At 37.4% G+C, this 23,867-nt stretch overlaps 3 protein-coding genes across 3 annotated transcripts; 1 reads left to right on the forward strand and 2 right to left on the reverse strand.

The window, feature by feature from the left end:
* Positions 1-571: 571 nt before the first annotated feature.
* On the reverse strand, positions 572-6,637 carry rtn2b (reticulon 2b). The gene is made up of 7 exons (XM_058758033.1): positions 6,586-6,637; positions 4,462-4,669; positions 3,880-4,018; positions 3,355-3,424; positions 3,140-3,186; positions 2,853-2,911; positions 572-1,980 (listed from the first exon to the last, which is right to left on the reverse strand). The coding sequence occupies exons 1-7, from the start codon at positions 6,596-6,598 to the stop codon at positions 1,884-1,886; spliced, it is 633 nt and encodes a 210-aa protein (XP_058614016.1). The 5' UTR covers positions 6,599-6,637; the 3' UTR covers positions 572-1,883.
* A 1,632-nt stretch (positions 6,638-8,269) lies between these two features.
* ppm1nb (protein phosphatase, Mg2+/Mn2+ dependent, 1Nb (putative)) lies at positions 8,270-16,428 on the forward strand. Its single transcript, XM_058758022.1, has 6 exons — positions 8,270-8,978; positions 10,164-10,735; positions 12,205-12,322; positions 12,485-12,599; positions 13,432-13,495; positions 15,238-16,428. Exons 1-6 carry the CDS (start codon positions 8,567-8,569, stop codon positions 15,262-15,264), a joined length of 1,308 nt encoding a protein of 435 aa, XP_058614005.1. The 5' UTR covers positions 8,270-8,566; the 3' UTR covers positions 15,265-16,428.
* Positions 16,429-17,990: 1,562 nt separating this feature from the next.
* On the reverse strand, positions 17,991-21,815 carry kcnk12l (potassium channel, subfamily K, member 12 like). The gene is made up of 3 exons (XM_058758021.1): positions 21,768-21,815; positions 21,117-21,512; positions 17,991-19,381 (listed from the first exon to the last, which is right to left on the reverse strand). The coding sequence occupies exons 2-3, from the start codon at positions 21,460-21,462 to the stop codon at positions 18,372-18,374; spliced, it is 1,356 nt and encodes a 451-aa protein (XP_058614004.1). The 5' UTR covers positions 21,463-21,512; positions 21,768-21,815; the 3' UTR covers positions 17,991-18,371.
* Positions 21,816-23,867: the final 2,052 nt, after the last annotated feature.

Here is a 23,867-nt window from a genome sequence, read left to right on the forward strand (position 1 = left end):
TCAGGATCAGTAGAAGAAGAGTAAAAAAAAAAAAAAAAGCAAAACACTGACATATGGCTCAACAAGAAGGACAGCTTGATGATATAAGAAAGTTTCGAGGGAGTCTGTTGATCATATCTTTTTTGCCTTGCACAATGAGCATCTGTTTATTTTAATATGCCACTAAGGTGATCTGGCTGCAGTTGAAAATTTATTGGAAATTATGGTCAGGTCATTATAATACATCTTTTTCCAATAAAAGGGTGTTTTGGAGTTCATGGAGTCATTGAGTAATTAATTTTAGTTGCATAATTTCAGATATTACTGAAAAAAAGAGCCAAATAAATTATTTACTGTCTTATGCTCTTGTGCTTAAAAAACATATGTATATATTCTAAAATAAATCATATATTTTATATATATATATATATATATATATATATATATATATATATATTTCAAATACAAAATATGTAGTTAAAACTTCAAACACAGTCGGAAAAAAAATCCTTAGAGTCAATAGACAGACAATTCAGCCATGATCCAGTGAGACAGGGCATTTAATAAATTTGAATAGCTTAATAAAGTGAACCTTCTAAAATGTAATTTTTCCTCATATCCTCATTTAGAGATTTCCCACTACTGCCATTTAACAAACAGTGACACACAGGGGCTGTTTAAAGCTGAAGTAAGCCTGAAGTAGGTTATTTAAAACAGCAATGAATACAAAATGTTCCTCTGAGTGCCACTGTTCTTGTCAGTGGAGTATTGCTATTTTTCCTTGCATCCCTGAGTGTTCCTGCAGTGCGCATGAAACTGTCTTCCCGTAGTGTGCGAGATGTTCTTTTCGTGCTTTCTAAACAGTTTCCTCCATAAATTTTGAAGCAATGTCATTTTATGGATGGTACAGATACTCTCTTAAAAGCCTGTGAAGACAATTACCAGATTTTGTTTATCACCATTCTGGCATGAAAGTATTTGCACATCAAAAGGCATCCTATATTTGTTTCTGTTCAGCATTAGAATGTCATCTGCAAACAGTATGTAACTGAATGTTTTCAAATTGCTGTTCCTAGGACTCTTCTCGAAGGAGTTTGCATCCTTAGCAGCTGCTTATTTCCCACAAAAGAAGCATTTCTGTGCAAGGCCGAAAATATATGATGTGATGTTTTGTATGTTGTCAGATAGGCTACAAAAAAGGCAAATAACATTGAAAACGTGTTTACTGGGGGTCATGTTGCACAAAAGACGTACAAAGTCAGGGAAGCAAAACATGACTTGTTTTAAAGCGATTTATAAATTAGTTTTGAATTGCTCTGTAATTTGAAACATTAAGTATTAAATATTAAAGCCTGAATTATAAGCACAATCCCAGTGGAAACTGTAATTGTCAAAAAATGTTAAATTTAGATGACAGAATTTCTGCAACATGCTGTCCTGACCCAGAACTGCTATGATTGTATGGTCTCATTGTTCCCTCTAGTGGACAAAAACATACTAGCAACTGTCACTAGGTCCAACTTTTCCTATGAAAATCAGTAGAAAAAAAGCCTTGTCTGGCAAAATGAACCAATAATTATAAATAATACACAGCTGTTTGACAGTTTGAGTTAAATGAATACATTAGACATACACCTGGACTTCTCTTGACTGAAGTGTGCTTCAAGAAGAAGCCTGTTGTTTAATTCTTTTCAGAAGACCTATTGAAGAATCTCCTAGCACCGTAAGAAACGTACTGTAAAACATAACGCTCCTTCATAACCCCCAAACCCCCGACCCTGCTGAACTCACAGGGCTACAGCTGCAGTGTAAGACTTTGTTTGTTCAGTGTACTCCACATTTCTGCTCCTCACCCCCATCTCTCTCTCTCTCTCTCTCTCTCTCTCTCTCTCTCTCCCTCCCATTCATTTAGTCTTCTGTTTATGTTTTGCTGTGGGGGCAGGGGAAGGTGCTGGGCCTGGGGCTGGTGGAGGTTTGGCCAGTGAAATCACAAGATCAACTCTAGAAAAGATAAGTGGAGAACATATGATAAATTCAAGAAAGTAAACCATGGTTGTTTTAGTTAATTGAAGTCATAACAAAAGTGGTTTGATTATCATTTGTGTCTTTGCAGGGAGAAATTAAACATTTAAAGGAACAGTTCACCCAAAATTTGCTGAAAATGTACTGATTCTGGCCATCCAAGATGAGTTAGTTTCTTCATTGGAACAGATTTGGAGAAATTTTGCATTACGTCACCAATACATCCTCTGCAGTGAATGGGTGCCAGTGCCACTATAATGAGAGTCCAAGTAAGCTATACGACTCCAGTCCATTTCCAATTAGCATCTTGTGTAGTGAATAGCTGTGTGACTGTAATAAACAAATCCATCATTATGATGTTTTTAAGCTTCAAAACTGTTGCTTCCAGCTAAAGTATTTAAGAGTCGACTATTTATAATATTGCTTTCTCCAGTGAAAGTAATGTCTTCCTAATCAGGAGAGAAATATGCACAGTTCAAACACCGTTTACTAGTGAAAACAGTCCAAAACTGTTTTAGACAAATATGATTTTAATGTGATTTTGATGTCCAACAGTGGTGGACTTTTTCACTGGAGGAAGTGTTTTTATGGTTTATGCTTTTCGCTTCACAAGACTCTCATTCTGACGGCACCCATTCACTGCAGAGGATCCATTGGTGAGCAAGTCATGTAATGCTAAATTTTTTCCAGATCTTTTCTGATGAGGAAACAGATTAATCTACACCTTGGATGGCCTGAGAATGGGTACATTTTCAGCAATTTTTCAGCATTTTGGGTGAACTATTCCTTTATTCCTGGCTCACTTTGAATCGTTTTCATTATGGCTCATGTCAGAATGATGAAAGACTTACATTTCAGTGCCTTTTTCTACAAGTTTTTTGATTGCTTTGACAATCTTGTCGATCCTTTTCTGTGAAAAAATGGAAACAAAACTAAGTGCTACGTCTGAAATAGCCTATGGTTATATGTTCATAAAGTAGTGAGATCTCATAATAAGTGAATTTCTGGTTAGGAAAATGAGGAGAAGGCGCAATTTACACATTCACACACAATGCATAGAGCCCCAATTTATTTATTGGTTTTTTTTTTTTTTTATATATAGGCCTGTGTGTAAAGACCAAATGAGGCACACACTTACCTGTTGAAGTCTGTACAACAGTGGCAGAGAGAAGGCACATATCACACCTGTTCAAAGGTGATGAATTACTGTACGTTAATATCATGCATCATCACAACAATGCAGTAATACTTGATAAAGTATGATCCACATCACTCTGACTCTGTTTAGTTACTGACAATAGGTCAGAATTAATTTGTGATGAATCTTTACAAATTTCAATAGGATATCCTTACCGGTCATCAACAGCGTGAGACCATTGGCTTGGACCCCCACATAGGTCAACAAATACAGGAACACAACAAACTACACAAACAAATAAAATACAGTCATTCAGATAAAAGCAATGTATTTGGTTTTAAATCATTTTACTTGATTTTACTCTACATTTAGATGTTTTTATCCAAAGACATTAACATTAACCTTAAGTTGAAGGTAGCTTATATATTTTTATCGGTATTTGTGTTTGCTGGGAATTTGAATCTATGGCTAGCACCCTGCTGTACCAGGAACATTATGTTCTTATAATAATAAAGGTCAATTTTTCTTTTCCAAATATGAATTTCTTTACTTTCACACGTGCTTAATCTCACAGAACCTTTGCCTTTGGGAATGAAAGCACATGGTAATAGTTCATATCAGGACTAATTACGTAAGTGAGTAGTATCCCCTGATGTGGTGAAAGTAGGCCATAAATTGCAGTAAATGCGTGAAAACCGCTCGGTGTAGCTGAGGTGAAATATTTAAGACGCGTGTGAGACCTTCACTGAGTCCATGATGCTATCGATGAAGAACAGCCTCTTCAGCTCGGTGACAGCCGTAGCAATCAGCAGAACGATTTGTTCCGCTATGCGAACTGTGTCCTCATCTGTCAGCGTACGGTCCTCATCCAAATATGACCTTTTTAATAAAGAAAAGTGGACCAGCTGAGAAAGATTACATATATTAATCCAGACTTATTTGAGTTGCTTTTCCCTCCGTCGAGCTCCTGCCAAATCATTCAATATTTGTTTTAAATCTGCACATCTGTTATGCATCTCAAGAATGAATATTTTAACCCATGATCAACTTGATAAATGAGTGAACTCATCCGTTGAAACCAGCTTGCAAATAGGGCAGACTGGGGGTCTGTAACTTTATAAGCAATATCACACAAACAAGTGTTGTTGTTTTCATAGCACACCACAACTGCACAAGTGGTTTTAAAACTAATCAACGCAAACACTGACAGGACTTCTGCTACTTCACCATCTGCTTCAAGAGGTACAGTAAACAGCAGAATTAGTTACACCTTTAGGGTTAAATCTGTGTAAAAACTTATTTGTTTTACAGCATATACTCACTGAAAAGGATGAGATCCATCACTGAGGCGGACAAGCATCATGGCTTTGTAAAGCAAGCGTACAGGGAGAGTAAAGGCCATGATGCCTAAACCGAGATTGGACAGGATCGTGATGGCACTGAGCTGGAACAAACTAGCCAAACCCACAACCAAACCTGTAAACACCAGCCCGGTGGTCCCCACATCCCGCCAGTATACCAGATCCACCACTAGAGAGGGTAAGAAAAATGAATGCGTGAAATGTCAGGGAAATAAACATATAAAGAGGCAGAGTGATGGAAAGATAGAGAAGAAAAGACTGAGGGAGAAATGCAGTGACCATGCAGCACTGCTTTGAAGTCGGTCTTAAAGGGGGATGTGTGGTGGAGTATCTGGGTGGTCAGATATGCATGTTTGCACAGGGTGTCTGGTAATTTTTATTTATTTTTTTTTTGTGGTAAAACAGACTATCAAATTACAAATGCAGATTTTCTACATTTTCTACAAATTTTAGTTTTATTAATTCACTTTAGAATTAATAGTATATAAAATGTTAAATAAAATATCTATTTTGTGTCTTTTCTCATCTAAATTTAAATCCAGTTATTTTGGAAAATTAAAAACTAAATAAATAAAAAATTTGCCTATCCCTCACTCTGGGCTTTTCAATGCATAGGACTTTTAATTTGATAAATGAAGCCAATTTACATATAAATATTGTTTCAAATGTCATCATATTGTCTACGCACTATGTTATGAAAATGACACATTGATTATTGAAAAAACATTGATTTTCCTTTGTCAAATAATGTGACAGTAATGAAGACAATAAGTAAGTTTCTCTTTTTCCTTAATGTGTATTCTGGTCATTTGTCATGTTTGAAAAGGGGAAAAAAATATAAGATAGCAAAATTGATGTCATATGTCAATATACAAATAATAAAAGTTTTTTTTTTTTTTTTGTTAGCCTGCTGGAAGCTTTAGCAATGAGTGGCCATCTGTGTCAACACAACATTTGTTGAGAGTGATACAGTTGTAGTCTGACCTGGATGTATTTAGAAATTTTATATAATGAGATCTACCAGTAATGGGAGGGGTAGAGTACATAGTGAGTATCCAAAAACAAAATATTAAAAGTGGCCTTAAAGTTGTCAAGGACCTGAAATTTAGTTTTAATAAAAGCAATAAAGCTGCTAGAGGTTTTCATTTAGCATTGATTATAATTACATTGATCATCAAGGATTCTGCCAGAAACACTTGATGAAACCACATAATTGTCCAACAAAGCTTAGTCACGTTATACACCACAGGCCAAACATGTCAAGTCTGTAAACACATTCAATTTTCTCTGCACATGAACAACTAATCTGTACCAAAGAATCTGCACATTATTTTGTACAATTGCTGTAATTATAATTATAATTATGTAACACATGACATATGACATAAATGGACAAGAAGCCTTCGTGTCAGAGAGTGCATGGACACAAACACAGTGGAACAGCTAATGGCAGTGTGCATTTACACGCCCCTTCCCCTGTGAAGCCAATAGACCCCAACAGCTGTTGATTCTGATTATCCTCCAAATGCAGGTGCAAATCTGTGCTGTGGCGCACACTGGTGCAAAGCTGAACAAGCCTTTATCAGATCAATCCAAACCCTCTGAAATCTTCTCTGCATAAAATCTTCCACATGGCTTTCACTCCTGCTAAAGCACTTTATTGCAGCCTAACATGGCCGGGTCAGATTGAATCTCTCTGGGGAGACGTCTGCCAGCACTGCCAAAATAAGACTGAGCGAAGATCTCACCTCCTTCATTCAGACTTCAATGCCTCCTTCTTTGCCACAAAATCCTAGAGTCATGCATAGGTCGGATCCTGAAGGCATTCCATCCATCAGATTCCCATCAGCCTGCCAAGCTCCCATTGGGAAGTCCTGTGTGATGTGCTGACCAGTCAGCAGTATTACTATAACTCTAGTGTACACCAATCAACTTCAATCTGATCTCCTACCCCCCATCCCCCCGTCCCCCCACCTCGCCAACACACTCAGTTTCTGCCAACCTACTATTCACGTACCAGCACATTACACGTGTTAACAATATAGCCCAGGAGAGCTCGATCCCTGCACAGTGGAAGACTCTCACCTTTGCTGGCCATTTCTGCTTCTTCCACACCAAACCCCCTCTCCTCCCAACGCTCCACGAACCCTCTGGGCTTTTTTTGGCCATCATAGCGTTGTCAGCGGGAAGGGGTTGGTCTGACCTAATAATATCTCAACCACTTGGACACCCCATCTTTATAAACACACACACACACACACACACAGCTATCTTCCCTCATGGCCCGTTCAGAGCTTAAGGAACCTGAGACGTCAGCATGTGTCTGTGTGTAGTCAAGTCTTCATCTCGAGGGAGATGGCTAACCTTAGATACAAGCAAATTACTCAGACGTTCCTCAAAGAGTGCTGTGCTTTATCTTCTCACATGCTGTGAAAAGTGCTGGCCTTTAACACCCAGCTGAAGGTGTGTGTGGGTGTGTGTGTGTGTGTGTGTGTGTGTACTGGTATTCACTACATTATGGGGACCAAATGTGTCCACAAGTATAGTAATACCAGCCAATTTTGACCTTGTTGGGACATTTTGCCATGAAGAAACAAGCTTATAAATCATAGAGTTAAGTGTTTTAAAAATCTAAAAATGCAGAGATTTTCCTGTGAGGGGTAGGTATGTAGGGTTAGGGTAAGGGGATAGAAAATACAGTTTGTACAGTATAAAAACCATTACGCCTATGGAATGTCCCCATAATGATATGAATACAAGTGTGTGTGTGTGTGTGTGTGTACAATTATATGTACAGTTCTATAATACTATAAATGATCATTTCAATATAATTTATATATTTAAAAATAAAATAATTATATTGTTTAATTTATAACAACAATAATAGTAAGTAGAATAATAATGCCTAATTTATTATCATTCTTTTATAATTTATGATGATATAAGTAATATAGATGATACAAAAATGATCACATAAAATGATAAAAGTATTGATGAAAAGACTAGAATTTTTTTTTAATGTTTTTAAAAATCTAAACTTCATTTTAATTGAAATTAACTATTTTATTTTTGCAATAATGATAATAATGCTATTGCTGCTTGGCCCACCAGATGAGTCAGTACTACAAGCATCTGATGTAATGATCATTCTGCCATCAAACACATTTATTCATAAGCCATTTTTGTTTGCGTCATTCCACGGACTCATACAAAGAGTTAAAAAGACAAAAATAGCCTGTTATGTAATAATGTTTATGAATGCATTTTTGATTTACATAATCCACTAATCTGTCTGAATCAACCTTTGTTAGAGTCTCCCAAATTCATATTTGAATATGCCATTCATGAATTCTGCTCAAGGCGAACTATGTTCTTTAATATGAATCACTGAATCTCCCTCACATAATATTTTTAAGCAGAGTGTACTTTGTGCCTTCTCTCTCAGCCTTTCTCTCTTACTGGGCTGCTGTGAAAATCTGTTATGCACATTAATCTGTGCATGTTAGGTAATCCAAAATTATCAAATGTTCAGCAGAGATGATTAACAGAGGGAGTTCAAGAGGAGAAACCGAGGGAGGGAGAGAGAGAGAGAGAGAGAGAGAGAGAGGGCATTGAACATGTGAAAGAGAGAGCCACTCTGCGAAAGGATTGCATGTCGGTGTGTACAACAAGAGGGAGGACACTGTGAGATGATTGGTGCACAGAAATAGCTCGGCCAATCAGAGCGATGACAAGGAAATAACGGGCTCAGACAGAGAGAAAGCTTAGAGAGAGAGAATATTACTGACATATAGAGGAGGAAGGCAACAAAAGTGGATCAAATTGGAAAGAGCCACTATGAGTACAGAGAGATTAGATCTCAGTGAGATGTCTAGCAATAGAGAGACAGAAGGGAAAATCAACCGTTCTACATCAGATCACTCGAGGATGCTTCAAGGTGCAGAATCAGCCTCTTGGGAGATAATGCTGTGAAGGCCCTGAGCAGCAAGGCTCAGCCGAAGCAAAGCCAGCAAGCTACTGGGTGGAGGCTGTGAACAGATTTGAACAAGTGAAGAAAAAAGACATCATGAGGACATCCAGGAAAGGAAGCGTGGAAATGCCTGCTTTTGTAAGACAGCTGGTGAAGGAGACCGAGAAAAGGGTCACCTCCTTTTTTAAAGGGGGACGAGGGGGAGGCGCAGGGGAGCTGTCTGAAGGCGAAGAGGGAGGAGAGGAGGAAGGGGTCATCCCTAGCCCCTACTTGGACCGACCGGTTCTGGACAAGCACATGCAAGAGGGCTGTGCCTCCTGGGGACTTACCTATGCCCTGGCCAGCATGCAGGGTTGGAGGGCCCACATGGAAGATTTCCACAACTGCTTCCCTCAGCTAGGAGGGGAACTGGCCCACTGGGGGTTCTTCGCTGTGTATGATGGACACGCAGGGAGCGCAGTGGCCCAACACTGCTCCAGAAACCTGCTGGACCACATCCTGGGCACAGGTGAGCAGCAAGCTGTCCTACAAACAGCAGAACATCTTGCATCTTTTTGGCTTATACTCAGTGTTGGGAAGGTTACTTTAGAAATGTAATAGGTTACAGATTACAAGTTAGCCTATTTAAAATGTAATTAATAGTGCAACTATTTCAATTACTGTAAGTAATGTAACTGATTACTTTTCTAAAAAATCATTTATATTTTCATATTAATCATTTTGAAACATTTAAAGCAGGCAGGGTTAACCTTACAGTAGTACTCAACACTGTAGTACTCAGACTTCTCAAAATACTTCATCACTTGAATTAAGATTATAATTTAACTTTAAAGTGCAACCACCATAAAATCAGACTTTAGCACCTTTTTTACTTTGAGATCATTCTAAGATTAACAAGATGCAGTTTTTGAAATCAAATCTTTGCATAGCTATGTCAGGAAACACTGGCGTCTAACAATGCCTTGGAAAACACTGTAAATATAAAAAAATAAAGCAATATACGTAAACCCAAATAAGAAAATATAAAAAAATAAAGCAATATACGTAAACCCAAATAAGAAATAAAACAGTTATCAAATAAGCATATGTCCTAAACTCCTGAAACATTGGTTTCAATGCAATTTGGGAAAGGAATCAATCAAATCTGTAAATATTCAGATGTAACCCCCTTTGTAATTGTTAACATTTTCATAAGTAACTGTAAAATAATTACACATTTTTCTCTCAGCAACTGTAACAGATTACAGTTACATTTATTTTGTAATTAAATTACGTAATTCTGTTGCATGTAACTAGTTACTCCCCAACACTGCTCACACTATATTTGTACATCAATAGTCATTTGAGAGCACAGCAAACCTACTAACTGGGTGGCTTTTGATGAGAAACAGAAATGATATCACGTGGGAATCGTATTGATCTCTTTAGAATAGATCCAAGAGGATCTCATCAGATTAGATTAATTTGTAGACCTACTATACATCCAAAGCCAAAGCAACCCAATTAAGCCGTGATCTGACAAGTTAATTGTGGTGTACAACACGTTCCTAAAGCAATTAGAAGTGAAGTAATGGTATAATGGTTGATCTTGGTCAATCTTCTCTAATGAAGCCTTTAACATGCAAACGTGATCTGTTTGAAGTCACCAAAAGGCCTTGTTGATTATTTAGTGACACAAGCTATTCCCTCTCAGGAAAGATCCGAGCAGATGAGGATGTAGTAAGGGTCACTGAAGGCATCAAGGAGGGCTTCTTTCTCATGGACAAGCACCTTCATGCCATGGCCTGCCGTGAGGGTTGGGAACGTGGAGGGACGACTGTCATTGCCACCGCTATCACTCCACACCACATCTACTTTGTGAACTGCGGGGACTCTCGGGCGGTCTTGTGCCGTGCGGGACGGGTGGCCTTCTCGACGGAAGACCATAAGCCCTTCAGCCCCGGCGAGAGGGAGAGGATAGAGAACGCTGGAGGATCGGTGACTTTGCAGCGCGTGAACGGCTCGCTGGCAGTCTCCCGAGCGCTGGGGGACTTCAGTTACAAGACAGCCGAGTGGCGGCCGGTCACGGAACAGATGGTATCGCCAGAGCCGGACGTGTCTGCTGTGGAGCGCTCGCCAGCAGATGAGTTTCTGGTTCTGGCCTGCGATGGTGTGTGGGACACAGTCACTAATGAAGAGCTCTGTGCCTTCGTACACAGCCGACTGCGTGTCTGCACAGACCTGAGAGAGGTCTGCTCCCAGGTCATCGACCTTTGCCTCTATAAGGTTAGTACGAACAAAGGAGTTTTTTCACTCTGTTTTCGATTTCTCCTTAAACCCTGCTTAAAAAAAAAAAGTCTCTTTTCTCATTGCAGTTTTGGGACATTTCTGAATGTCTTTGAGTTCCAGAGTACTAGTGACAGCCCCGTTTACTACTGTTGCTAGATAACAACTTACAGACAATGCCAGCTTCACTGCTTTATTCAAGTTATGTTATGTCACTTTAAACTTTAAGCTTTATTTATTTAAAAAGATATTTTTGATACATTTTAGCTGCTTATATGGCACCATATTTTTGGCCTATATACAGTCAAACCAAAAATTATTCAGACACCAGATATAATTTTTGATTTTTTTTTTTTATTAGTGGGTGCAGGACACTATAGTTCATTTATGTAAGTGAGGATATCAAAACAAAATTAATTGGTATTCTCAATAATACAGCTGAATAATTTTTGGTTGATTGTAAACCATTACATACCTTTCTATCAAAGTTATCTGACATTATCAAGATGAATTTGTTCTGACACCATTTTCTAAACTATAGCGAATAAACTGTGATAATATGAGAAATGTTGAAGTTTTGGTTCGACTGTATATAGGACTTATCAAAAGTTTGGAAACATGATTTTTAAATATTTTCAATGAACTCTCCTATGCTCACCAAGGCTGCATTTATTTGATGAAAAATACAGCAAAAACAGTAATATTGTGAAATATTATTACAATTTGAAATAACTATTTTCTATTTGATTATATTTTAAAATGTAATTTATTCTTATGATGCAAAGCTGAATTTTCCACATCCATTACTCCAGTCTTCAGTGTCACATGCTTCTTCTGAAATCAAATATACTGTATTTATATTGACAAAAATTCATTAAAAAGAATTGAAATCTTAAATACGGACTGTCTTGGCTATGGCATCCAAAGCTGACTTCAGCCAGACGGTTACATTACGTAAGAGAAATACAGAATGGCCTTTAGGCTGCAGAAAAGGATGTGCTGACCTGAAAATGTCAACATCTTTCTCTCCGCAGTAAGCCAGATCTCTGCTCTGTCAGGACTGCACTTTCGACCATCATGCATCTCAAAATGAGGCTGTATTCAGCCACTAAGCTGCAACGGGATAAACTACTTTTAGCCTTGGTGTGAGGAGATTACAGCATTCTGCCTAGCATTGTGCCATGTAGGGATAGACAACCAACAACATCCCTTAGAAATGAAGGATAAGGTCTGCATTAGCGTCACCAATTCCAATCTACTTAATCATCAACGTGAGGTAGTTGTCCTTAGAACAAAAGCCTCAAGACTGGCTGATAGCATCACGCTAGTGCCTGCGTATCTAAAGAAACATCAGAGAAAAAATGATACTGCCGAGTTTAGCGATTAAATCATTTAGCAGACACGTAATTTGCACGTCTAACTTTCCCTTCCTTTTTTTCTTTTGTCTCGTCTCCATGTATTTCTAACAGGGGAGCCTTGATAACATCAGCATCATTCTAGTTTGTTTTCCTGGCGCCCCCCAGCTGTCACCTGAAGCACTGCACCAGGAGGCTGAGCTGGAGGACTTTCTGGAGTCCAAAGTAGCTGGTAAACCATCTGATTAAATTTAGCTCCTATTGATGTTGCTCTTTAGATTTAAATGAGATTGCAATCCTTTCAAATCATGGAGTCATATAATGGTTAAAGTAAATGGTCCTCTAGGGGCCTGCTTGAAGAATTAAATCATTGTCACCCATGCTTCTTTGACAGAGATATTTGAGGAGCTGAGCGCAAGAGGTGATGAGCCTGATCTGCTGTCAGTTCTGACGGTACTGGCTTCCACAGTGATTCCTGGACTTCCACCAGGGGGCGGCCTTCAGAGCAAGTGAGTGCACGTTGAATATCATGCTTTACTTCTGCTCAAAATAGCAGTCAGCAATTATCCAAGAGAGGTGTGAAAACCTTTTCACAGACTGTGACATGAGCATTTTTAGGCGCAGCTGTTGCATGAAATAGATAAATCACAGTTCCAGTTCTTTAAAGCGGTTTATACCGAGATTAAATTTGATTAGCATTTTTATTCATCTTTCTGCCATTTTTATGTTATTATTGTTGTTGTTGTTGTTATTGTTAAAAGGCATTTTTTATCACTGATATTGATTGATATTGAATTATTATTGATATTTATTTATTTAATAATTTAAGCAATTATAATATTAATAATACTTTTATTAATAATAATAATAATAATAAAAGTGATAGATCAAGTAAATGGAAACACCAATATTTTAAATACAATTTCTGTGACTGGCTATGTGGACCAACAATGTATAAAATCATATAATATTTTGAAATATTTAAATGCATCATTATTAAAAGAATAATACAGTAGTTTTTGCTTTTTATCAATATTGAGTTAATATATTCTTCCAAAATGCTTAATTGCAGTTTAAAAAAAACGTGTATTGCATCTAAATATTAAATTATAGTTGAAAGGATGACATATCCACCCTTGTGCTGCTGAGAAACGTCCAGGTACACTAGGTACATGTAGACAGCAGCTTTTCTCAGATCCAAGTGTCTGCTCAGTACAGGCACTTTCTCTAAAAAAACACCAATCAGCTCCACAATAGAGCTCAAATGATATGTAGTTGTAATGATTGCCAAAAGAACAGAGGACTGAACTTTGAAATATCATATTTTCTAAACATTTGCAGGCGGAACTGTATAATTTCAGCCTACTATCAGCAGAAAGAGGCTCGGCGATCTAGATTAGCCCAGGTAAGTGTCTGTACAGAACTATCCATTTTATAATATTTATATATATATATATATATATATATATATATACAGTCATGGCCAAAAATATCGGCACCCTTGGTAAATATGATCAATGAAGGCTGTGAAAATTAATCTGCATTGTTAATCCTTTTGATCTTTTATTAAAAAATTCACAAAAATCTAACCTTTCATTGGATAATAAGAATTTAAAATGGGGAGAAATATCATTATGAAATAAATGTTTTTCTCAAATACACATTGGACACAATTATTGGCACCCCTAGAAATTCTTATGAGTAAAATATCTCTGAAGTATATTCTCATTCATATTCACAATTTTGAGCACTCCAGGGTGATTATGAACATGAAATTATCCAGCCATGGCTTCCTGTTTCACAGAAATATAAATAGGAGGGAAAACAAAGCCCAAAATTCCCTTAATCATCCATCACAATGAGAAAAAACAAAGAATATATTTCTGATGTGCAGCAAAAGATAATTGAGCTTCACAAATTAGTGAAGTGGCTTTAAGGAAAGAGCTAGAGCAGTGAAAATTCCCATTTCCACCATCAGGGCAATAATTAAGAATTTCCAATCAACATAAAATGTTACGAAACTGCCTGGAAGAGGATGTGTGTCTATATCGTCCTAATGCACGGTGAGAAGGAGAGTTTGAGTGGCTAAAGACTCTCCAAGGATCACAGCTGGAGAATTGCAGAAAATAGTTGAGTCTCAGGGTCAGAAAACCTTTAAAAAATTTTGTCAAACAGCCCCTACATCACCACATGTTGTTCGGGAGGGTTTCAAGGAAAATTCTCCTCACTCATCCAAAAACAAACTCCAGCATATTCAGTTATCAGACACGACTGGAACTTCAAATGGCACTGGCTTCTATGGTCAGATGAAACTAAAAAATAAGCTTTTTAGCAGCAAACACTCAAGATGGGTTTGGTGAACACAGGGATAAAAATTACCCCATGTGTACAATGAAATCTACTGCTGTATTTTTGATGTTGTGGACCTAAATATCTGCAGGAGGTCCTGGACATCTTGTTTAGACACACGGCATTCACTGATTCTATCAAATACCAACAGATAAAAAATCAATAAGTGACTGACTCTCTTAGAAATCTTATAATGGGCCATGTTTGGATCTTCCAACCGTACAATAATCCAAACACAAACCTCAAAAACAACACAAAAATGGGTCACTGAGCACAAAACCAAGCTTCTGCTGGCCATTCTAGTCCTCTGACCTGAACCCTGTAGAAAATGAGTGGGTGAACTGAAGAGGAGAAGCAGCAACATGGAACTGAGAATCTAAAGGGTCTGGAGTGATTCTGGATGAAGGAATGGTCTCTGATCTCTTGTCAGGTGTTCTCTAACTTCATCAGGCATTATAGGAGAAAATTTAGAGCTGTTAAACTGGCAAATGGAGGTTTCAAACAGTATTGAATAAAAGGGTGCCGTTAATTGTGGCCAATGTGTATTAGAGAAAAACATTTATTTCATAATGATATTTCCCCCCATTTTAAATTCTTATTATCCAATGAAAGGTTAGATTTTTGATAAAAGGTCAAAAGGATTAACAATGCAGATTAATTTTCACAGCCTTCTTTGATCATATTTACCAAGGGTGCCGATATTTTTGGCCATGAATGTATATGTCAAAATTGCTAATCTTTTTTGTCATTAGTGTACATTAACTTCAATATGAATTCCTGTCATTTGTATCTTTTCAGGAACTCAGTCCTACAGATGCCAATTAGAGTCCATCTTACATAAACGCTTATTGGATGTGCTAGATTGAGAAAGAAGTAAATCAGTTTTCTGTGTTTTAAACAAAAAAAAAAAGAGAGATCTTTTTGGACAGCAAAAAAAAAAAAAAACATTTTACTTCCTTCTTTTTGTATGTTTCACGAATGACAAAACTTACAAAAAGCAATGCTGTGCCACAATACAGGACAATAATGACTGTATATAACTTTGACTCTTTAGATTGTGATACGTTCAGTATTTTCCTTACCAAATGTATTCAATGAGTCTTACAATCAACAATACTCAGGTAATGTGTTCAAGCAGTGACAGCAAACTTTTGAGATTCTCTTCAGTCTTGGCATTTAACAAGGCCTTTTTTTTAAATTGATACTATTAAAAAGGCAGAACTTGATAGAACTCTTTGAGGAACTGCGACAAGCTAATGCTGTTGTATTAAAGGAATAGTTCACCCAAAAATGATTTAATTGCCTTTATTGCTTAGTTCTTTTAGAAGCAAGGTGATAATTTTGTTTAAAAGAAATATTCTTGCGGTGTGTGTGTGTGTGTGTGTGTGTGTGTACCTACTTAACCATATTTTGTGTGTGTGTGTGTGTGTGTACCTACTTAACCATATTTTGTGTGTGTGTGTGTGTGTGTGTATGTGTGTGTGCGTGCGTGTGTGTGTGTGTGTGTGTGTTAAAAGGATAAAAACAACAACATACAGGTTTGGAAAAACCTGATCTTAAGTAACTAATGACAGGATTTTCATTTTTGTGTCATCTATTCCTTTAAGAATTAAGGTCAAATTTGAAATGCTAAAATCTCTAATAAGCCACTTCTATTAAATACAAGCACTTTTACATATGGGTTTATACAGGCTCATAATATGGTCACAGAGTGCAACTTTTCCTGTTCTTGAATAGTTGTTTCTTGTAATACGCTCTACTCTGTTTGCATGATCTGTACTGTGTTGCCTTACTGACCTCTTTGAAATTATGCCAATCTATAAGCGTGTAATATTACCGAGATATTTCCTAATGACTAGCAAATGAACTGATGCAGTGCTATATCACGTTGTGTAATGATCTTTGTGCACATTTTACAGATCTTGTGCAATATTTGTGCTAACATAAAGGTTAGAGGTTGAGTAATAAAAATAAACAGATCAAGTTGTTCATGAGATTTCAGTTTATTAATGTCTGTCCTGCTACATAAAGAGACTTTATGGCCTTTAGGTAATTATAGTCATACATTTTGTGAGTGTTTGTGGTTGAGCTCAGATTTCAACACCATCGGTAAGCAGTACCACTGTCATCCTCAAGGGGGCAGTAGAGACCCGCTCCTTGTTTAACACCGTCTGCAGTTTGCAAACCCTGTATTTATGTCACACTCACAAACATATTTAAAAAGCTCTATGAATGACCACGGGCTGCTGTTACACAGATATAAAGGGCGTGAATATAAGCTATTACATTTTAAACACATAAATACTGATACCAAAATAAATATTTAACTAAGAAGTTATATTTGTGTTTACACTATACAATATCTACAGAATCTATACACATGACTTGGTTTGTCTCTTTATAGACTGATGATACTATCACATTACAAGTCTATTTGCACGTATTTGTATTCATTTTAGATCATTTGTTTCTTAGGACAATCAACACTGACGGCAGCTCGATAGAAACGATTAAACAATGAATATTACTGACCATCTCCCTTTGATTTGACACTTGTGTCTGTTCCTCCGGGACTGTCTCTCTGTAAGTGCCGTGGCTACATCTGCCTGGCTCTTGAAAATCAGTCTGTTTTCGTGAAGAGCCGTTAAAGGATCTCTCCAGAGGCACAGTGTGATTGCTCACCACACCGGCCAATCACTTCAGCATCAAAGTGACTCTGAGAAGCGATGTTACCATTAAAATCACATGGTTTGTTTATAATGATGTATAAAAAAAAAATGAAAGCCGTCTCCTCTTCACGAAGCCATTCATAAATGCTAACATTCACCGTCCTTGTGATCTACAGTGGTAAATTGGCTATTTTAATTTGATCTAATTTGCTCTGTACTGTGTATTACAATAGTGATACAGTTTACATCTTTAATTGCATGCAATAAATGCTAAAACCACTTCTAAATGACTTTTCCAGAGGACAGTACTGAATCATGGTTGGGAAAAATTCAGAACTGAAGAACAGGCTGTTGTTTAGTCACTGAGTGTGAATTTTTATTGAACTATCCAAACAGTTGAATAGGAATTTGGTTTGGAATGACAAAAAGAGGAATTTACTGTATTTGATTGTCAGTAATTTTGGGAAATTAAGTGTTTGTACAACCTTGACCTCAGAAGTTGATTTACTAAATATGATGAAATATTACAATTAAATACTATTTAGTTTACTAATTCTATGTGGCATTTCAAACATATGTCTATTAATCTGACCATAAGACCTATAAAACTTCACCCCCCCACCCCAACATTCAAATTTTGTCTTAAAGGGATAGTTATAGTTATTTACTCACCTTCATGTCATTTCAAACCCATAAGACTTTCCTTCATCTTTGAAACAAAAATGAAAATATTTTTATTGAAACCTTAAGAGATTTCTGTCCCTCCATTAAACGTCAGTGTCATCAAAAATATTCAAAAGTTAAAAAAAAAACCCATTGTAAACACTATCCATGTGAATTGAGTGGTTTAATCTAATAAAGTGATATGATCGATTTATTTCATGAGCCGGTTTAATTTATTCTGTTATTCTCACATGATTATGATTAATTAAAAATATATTTATTTGTGTTTGAAAATGAACCGAAGTCTGACTGATAACAGAATTTTCATTTTGAAGTGAATCAACAAACTTAAACTTTGCTTATGTAGTTAAAAATGAGTTGTATACATTTCTTTGAATTTCAATTCATTTTAAATATACTTCCCTACATTCAAATTCAAATTCAAATTCTGCATCCTGTTTGCTACCGCAACGTAAATGCAATTCAAATTCAGGAATTTTGTAGCCATTCTCAATTCAGTTCTGAATAGAACACAACCCTCACTAAAGTCATCTTTAGATAATGTGCAATATATCCAATGCCATCTTTGTTATAATCAAGCTACCTGTCGACACTTGTCTCCTGAAGGCGGTTATTCATGATGGCAAAGGCGCCCACTCCACCAGAGAAGCCGTTCTGGCGAACGTGGCTCTGTCTTGGATTACCGTGAGCGGTCTCTGAGAGTTGCTTCTGTAGAATGGCCAGAGATACCTTGTTGGCCATAAAGTCATTGACTGAGATCATTTCTCCAGACAGTCTGCGCCCTGTCAGATAACCTCCATCTGGTCCTAAGCCAGCTTCAGTCTCACTATCACAAACTGTTTCCACTGATGCATTAGTGAAGCGCTTTCCTGACGCTTCGTTAGCCGGGGCAGGGTGCACGGCATTGCGCTTTTGAGCCCTCTGCCGGGAATGTCCCGGTGGAGGGTGGTGGTTGTGCCGCTGGTTGGGAATTCGTGGAAAGCAGCAGCAACAACAGGCCCGACCTCGTCTTCTGTACGGACGGCCACGGCACGGACACTGAGCCTTGCTGCAGTCCAGTTTGCCGAGGATCCAGTTGAGCGTCTGCTTGATAATGATGGAAATGACATTGAACAGGGAATAAATGCAACACACACCCATGAGGATGAAGAGGCAGTTGCCGAAACGGTAGGCTTCTTGAGCTTTATAGCTCTCCCGTTGGCTGCTCACCACATCCCCGAAGCCAATGGTGCTGAAGGCCACAAAGCAGAAGTACAAGGACTCAAAGTAGTCCCAGTCCTCCATGGCAGAGTACAACGCAGATGCACTGCATGCGATCAGCAGAGCGGCGATGCCCAGAATGAGCATTACGTAGTAGACCGATGGTTTCCAGCCCTCCAGACTGTCGTCCTCGCTCCTGGCCTCCTCTCCTCCCATGCCGGAGCGGCGCAGTTGGCGCTCATGACACCAGCGCATGATATAGGCCAACATCGTGATGATGCGCTCCAGGAAGAGGTTGAAGAAGAGGATTGTTGCTGCACAGCCAAGGAGTCCGTAGAATATCAAAAAGATCTTACCTGCAACGGTGACAGGAGTGGTCATGCCAAAGCCTGGAAGGAAATAGGAAACAGGTTCTGTTTTGTTGAATTCATTCCTTAAAAAACATCATGCCACTCCAAACTGCTATGGTTTTATGTCATCTGTGGAACATAAAGATTTTTTTTCACACAATGAAGCTTACAAACTGACAAAAAACATCATTTATATCTAATTTATGCTTTTGGGCATTCAATATGAGTACTATAAGTACTGGTCACAAGAACAGCAATAGAAAATAACGTTTGGCAACAAATTTGGCCGGAAGCATCTTGAGGTGGGGCAAGTTGGAAATAAATATTGAAAATAAAAGTTATGGCAGAGGGAAATTTTATGCAAGCAAGGCAAATTTACTTTTGCATTGCTTCTTTACTTTTGTTTAAAGGAGCAGCTTGAATGTTTTGTAAGAAAACTTTTTCCCCCATAGAAGTGTGTGTGTGTGTGTGTGTGTGTATTTTTGTTACAGGGCCTAAAAATTAACACTCGCCAAGCGCCAAATGTGAGTGAAAATCGGCGTTGGTAGTGCTTCAACGGACGAAAACACACGCATGTCAAAATGCGTGGTTTTGGCGAGTTATCTTGTAAACGTAAAGTCTTAAGTGAGTTATAAAGTCTTAAATGACCGTAAAGAGTTGGGAGAAAATCGGATGTGACAGATCCGCGTCATTTGCATCAGGTTTTAAAGAGACAGCGCTGATTTAAAGTGAAACCTGCTGAAGTCTGTCATTGATATAAATCAAAGAACAAAAGAAAAGGCGAAACCATTGGACTGTTATAGAGGCTGATTAACTTTTGTAGCTTGAATAAAGATTAATCTGTATAGTTTATGCATATACAATTTATAATTTATGTGAAGATTGATTTAAAATCACTTAAATCAAATGTTGTTATATATTTCAGAGCCTATTAAATGTTAAAAATAATGGATTTCAGTTATACTGTAATGTTGAATGGCTATAATTAATTGAGGGAAAATGCATTTAATAGAGACACCAGTAGCAGGACAAATTAAAAACATTGTAAATATGTTTAGTCGTTGTAGTAGTAATAACTGCCTGTTTTTGCAAAAAGAGTTTCATGGCCGGTAAAAAAAAAAAACTTTTGGCTGGTAAATTTGAAAACGTCACCGGCCATTGGCAGGTGTGCCAAAAAGTTAGTGTAAAGAATAATTAAACACAAAAATAATTTAAATTATTTTTAATTTATATAATAGTTCCATCAACTTTGCTAATTTAATAAGGTTTTCTATATCATTTTAATAAATTAAAATATATATAAAAAATACAAATTATTTAAATAAAATGCTAATTCTGTCATTTACTGTACTTGCCCTCACGTGGCTCTGAAACGGTTGTTTTTATTCAATTTTAGTTTTTAGTTATTTTAGTACTTCAACTTAAAAACTAAACGAAAATGAGAAATATTGTCTTGGCAACTGTAGTTACATTTTTTTTAAAAAGTTATTTTTTATTATTTTAAATAATGTTTGTTTTTTAATCGTTTTGGCTTTAGTGATCATAAGAAACCTGCATGAAGCTTAAACAGTAGAGCATTGTACTAACAATGCCATGGCCATGGGTTTGATTCCCAGGGAATGTATAAACTAATAGAAGAAATATATAATTTGAATACAATGTAAGTCACTTTAAATAAAAGCTTCTATGTAAACTATGATTTCTGTAAATTCTCTTTTTGGCAAATTTATTGCAGTTCTGAAAATCTGAATGCATAGATGACGTATGAACTCACCAATTGTGGAGATCACTGTAGCAACAAAGTAGAAGGCCCCTGAGAAATCCCAGCGGGGCCTAAGTTTGTCCACACGGATCCCAGTCGCAAAGGCCTCCTCATATTGCTTCAGCAGGACATGTAGGGATTTCAGGTTTATGCTGTTTTGCTCCGTGAAGTTGGCCAGCTGTTCGTCCCAGCGCCGGTGAGCCTGCAGCTCAGAGGGATGCTCGAGTGCGGAGAACACCACCGCGCCACACAGCAGGTAGAGGAGGATGAAGGCCGCCAACAAGCCAAAACGGGCATTGTCTTCATTCAGGTGAAGTGGGAGGCAACAGCTGTTGCTGACATCTCTTCCACGTGGCATGACTTGATCACCAGCAGGAAATGACAAGAACAGGCAAACATACACAGCCACTAACACAGACACAGACACAATAAACAAACACTCTCACTTACAATCAAAACACAACCATAGACTTGGCCTTTAGAAGACGTATGAAAACTCTAAGTTGCTCTTGTTTTCAGATACAGTTCAAAAATGAAGGACAAGTTCCATTAACATTCTTCAGGACTCATAACCGCATCACTTTCTCCAATGGCACCATCGTAAAAAGCAAGGTTATCAGGTAAAATGACACATGGTCCAGGAAATAAGACCTCCAGATACACCTTTTGGGTTAGCAGGTAACAGTAGGCAGGCAAGTGAAAGATTGTTATCTTTTCCCATCTCGCTGTCCAAGTATAGCTGGTGCTGCACCAGTCAGTAATAATGCTGTGGTCTTTATGTGAAATCATCCTTGAGCTGGCTCAAAACAAAACAAACAACATATATTGCTACTTTAGTCAAAATGATTATAAAGAAATGTATTTAAACTGCAAGTGCAGTACATTAGTATCATAAAAGATCACTGGATCTTGATTTTTTTTTTTTAAAGTTAGCATGCACACATTTCTACAGAATAGAACATTGTTTTATTATACACATATTCTACATTTTTAATTCTGTTTTTAATAGCACTATTAAGACAAATTATTCAAAATTAATTAGATCACTGGTTACTATCAACACACATGATTGGCTATTAGAAAATGTCAGTCACATTTCCCTAATTTAGGTGATAATGAATGATTTGTTTATCACAAACAAACTTTTAGAGTGGTGAAATTGAAGGTTACCTACCTGATTTATTATTTAATATCATCAAATTTGATAAAGAGCACCGTTGATGTCACCATAGTCCTCCAAACCATATTGCTATGTTAATGGAGCGAGTTAAAAGAATCAAAAGTGGTGTAAACCTTTAGTTAAGGTGCCGTTTATTCCTGGCAAGTGTGAATCCTTGGCAGTGCGTGATTGAATGATGCGGCTGAGGAGTAGTGAGAGAGAGAGAGAGAGAGAGAGAGAGAGAGAGAGAGAGAGAGAGAGAAAGAGAGAGTCTCAAAATGTAATGAGCTGAGCAACCTATATAGACAGTAGTTGTGGGTATTGTTATACATTGCACTGATTCAAATCCTTCGAATCCTAAAAAGATTCATTCGGTGTTGCGAGTCATGAATCACTAAATCATTCACTTAACCGATTAAATAACGTCTTATCTTTTATCTACTAAAAGGAGAGAAGGAACTAATAGCCTACTATTTTAGGAATATTTATTTGGGCTACTATTGTCTTTTTTTGTGGAAAAACGCTTACAGGCCTATTCTTCTAGATCCACTCCTGCTAAAGTCAGCCGATGAAAGCAGTGAAAAATTACTTCACTTAATGAGTTCACTTTTTAAGAGATTCACTTTAAAAAAAACGCCAGTTCATTTATAAACGAAACACTAGATTGCAATATTTTGCAAAAAAAAAAAAAAAAAAAAAAAGGCGCGTACAAGATCCAAACGCTCTTGGTGCCTATAGGCTGTCTAGGTAGGCAGCTCACTTGGTTTTAAACACACTCAGAGTGACCGTATTGATTACTGCCATTTACAAAAATGTCAGGCTTGAAGACCTGAACCTTATAATCTTCAGAGAGGCGGCATAGACATGGGAAGGCGGACTTAATTTACATTTATTTTCAACAGTTGCTGATATAAAAGAGGTCCATTGTACATCTTCGCCATTAAAATTTACATTTCTATAAAAATACAAACAAACCGGTATTAAATTTTTAACTTTGCATTTTAACCATTCTCTTTAAAAAATAAAGCCATTTTTACTACAATACTTTTTATGCCATAAAAAGAGAAAACATCAGTAGCCTATTGGCATTTTTTCATGCAAATGATAGTGACCATGGTAATTTCTTATGGGCTGTCATGACAAATACCTAAACACTCACAGATCACCCCCTAATTACAATCATCTCTCTCTGAAAATGCAACTTCAAGGACATTCGACAAGTACAATTTAAAAGCTTTAAACAACTGACAGACCACCATTTGCCTGTTGCTTCACTGACATTAAAATATTGCTTTGTTTGATGTTGACAGACAAAAATATAGCCATGGTACTCTCTTTCTATTGTGAGATGCGCTTAGATGGCTGAGACGATATTGCTTTGTTCTCTCTGACCAGCCCACCCTTGCCTTTCATCTTGGTTGCCAGCTCACAAGACTGTATTCCCCCATCATTAGAGTACTGGTCATTGCTTGTAAGTGCCCAGGTGCAGTGGAGACAGACAAGCGCTATATCAAAAGAGTGTGTGGTATTTTATTCATAAACTTTGTCCTCATCAGAAGACAAGTGTTTTGGCAACTGCTGCCGTGAAACCGAAAAGACAGCAG

Source organism: Onychostoma macrolepis, chromosome 21, assembly GCF_012432095.1.
Source record: "Onychostoma macrolepis isolate SWU-2019 chromosome 21, ASM1243209v1, whole genome shotgun sequence".
Classification (NCBI taxonomy): domain Eukaryota; kingdom Metazoa; phylum Chordata; class Actinopteri; order Cypriniformes; family Cyprinidae; genus Onychostoma; species Onychostoma macrolepis.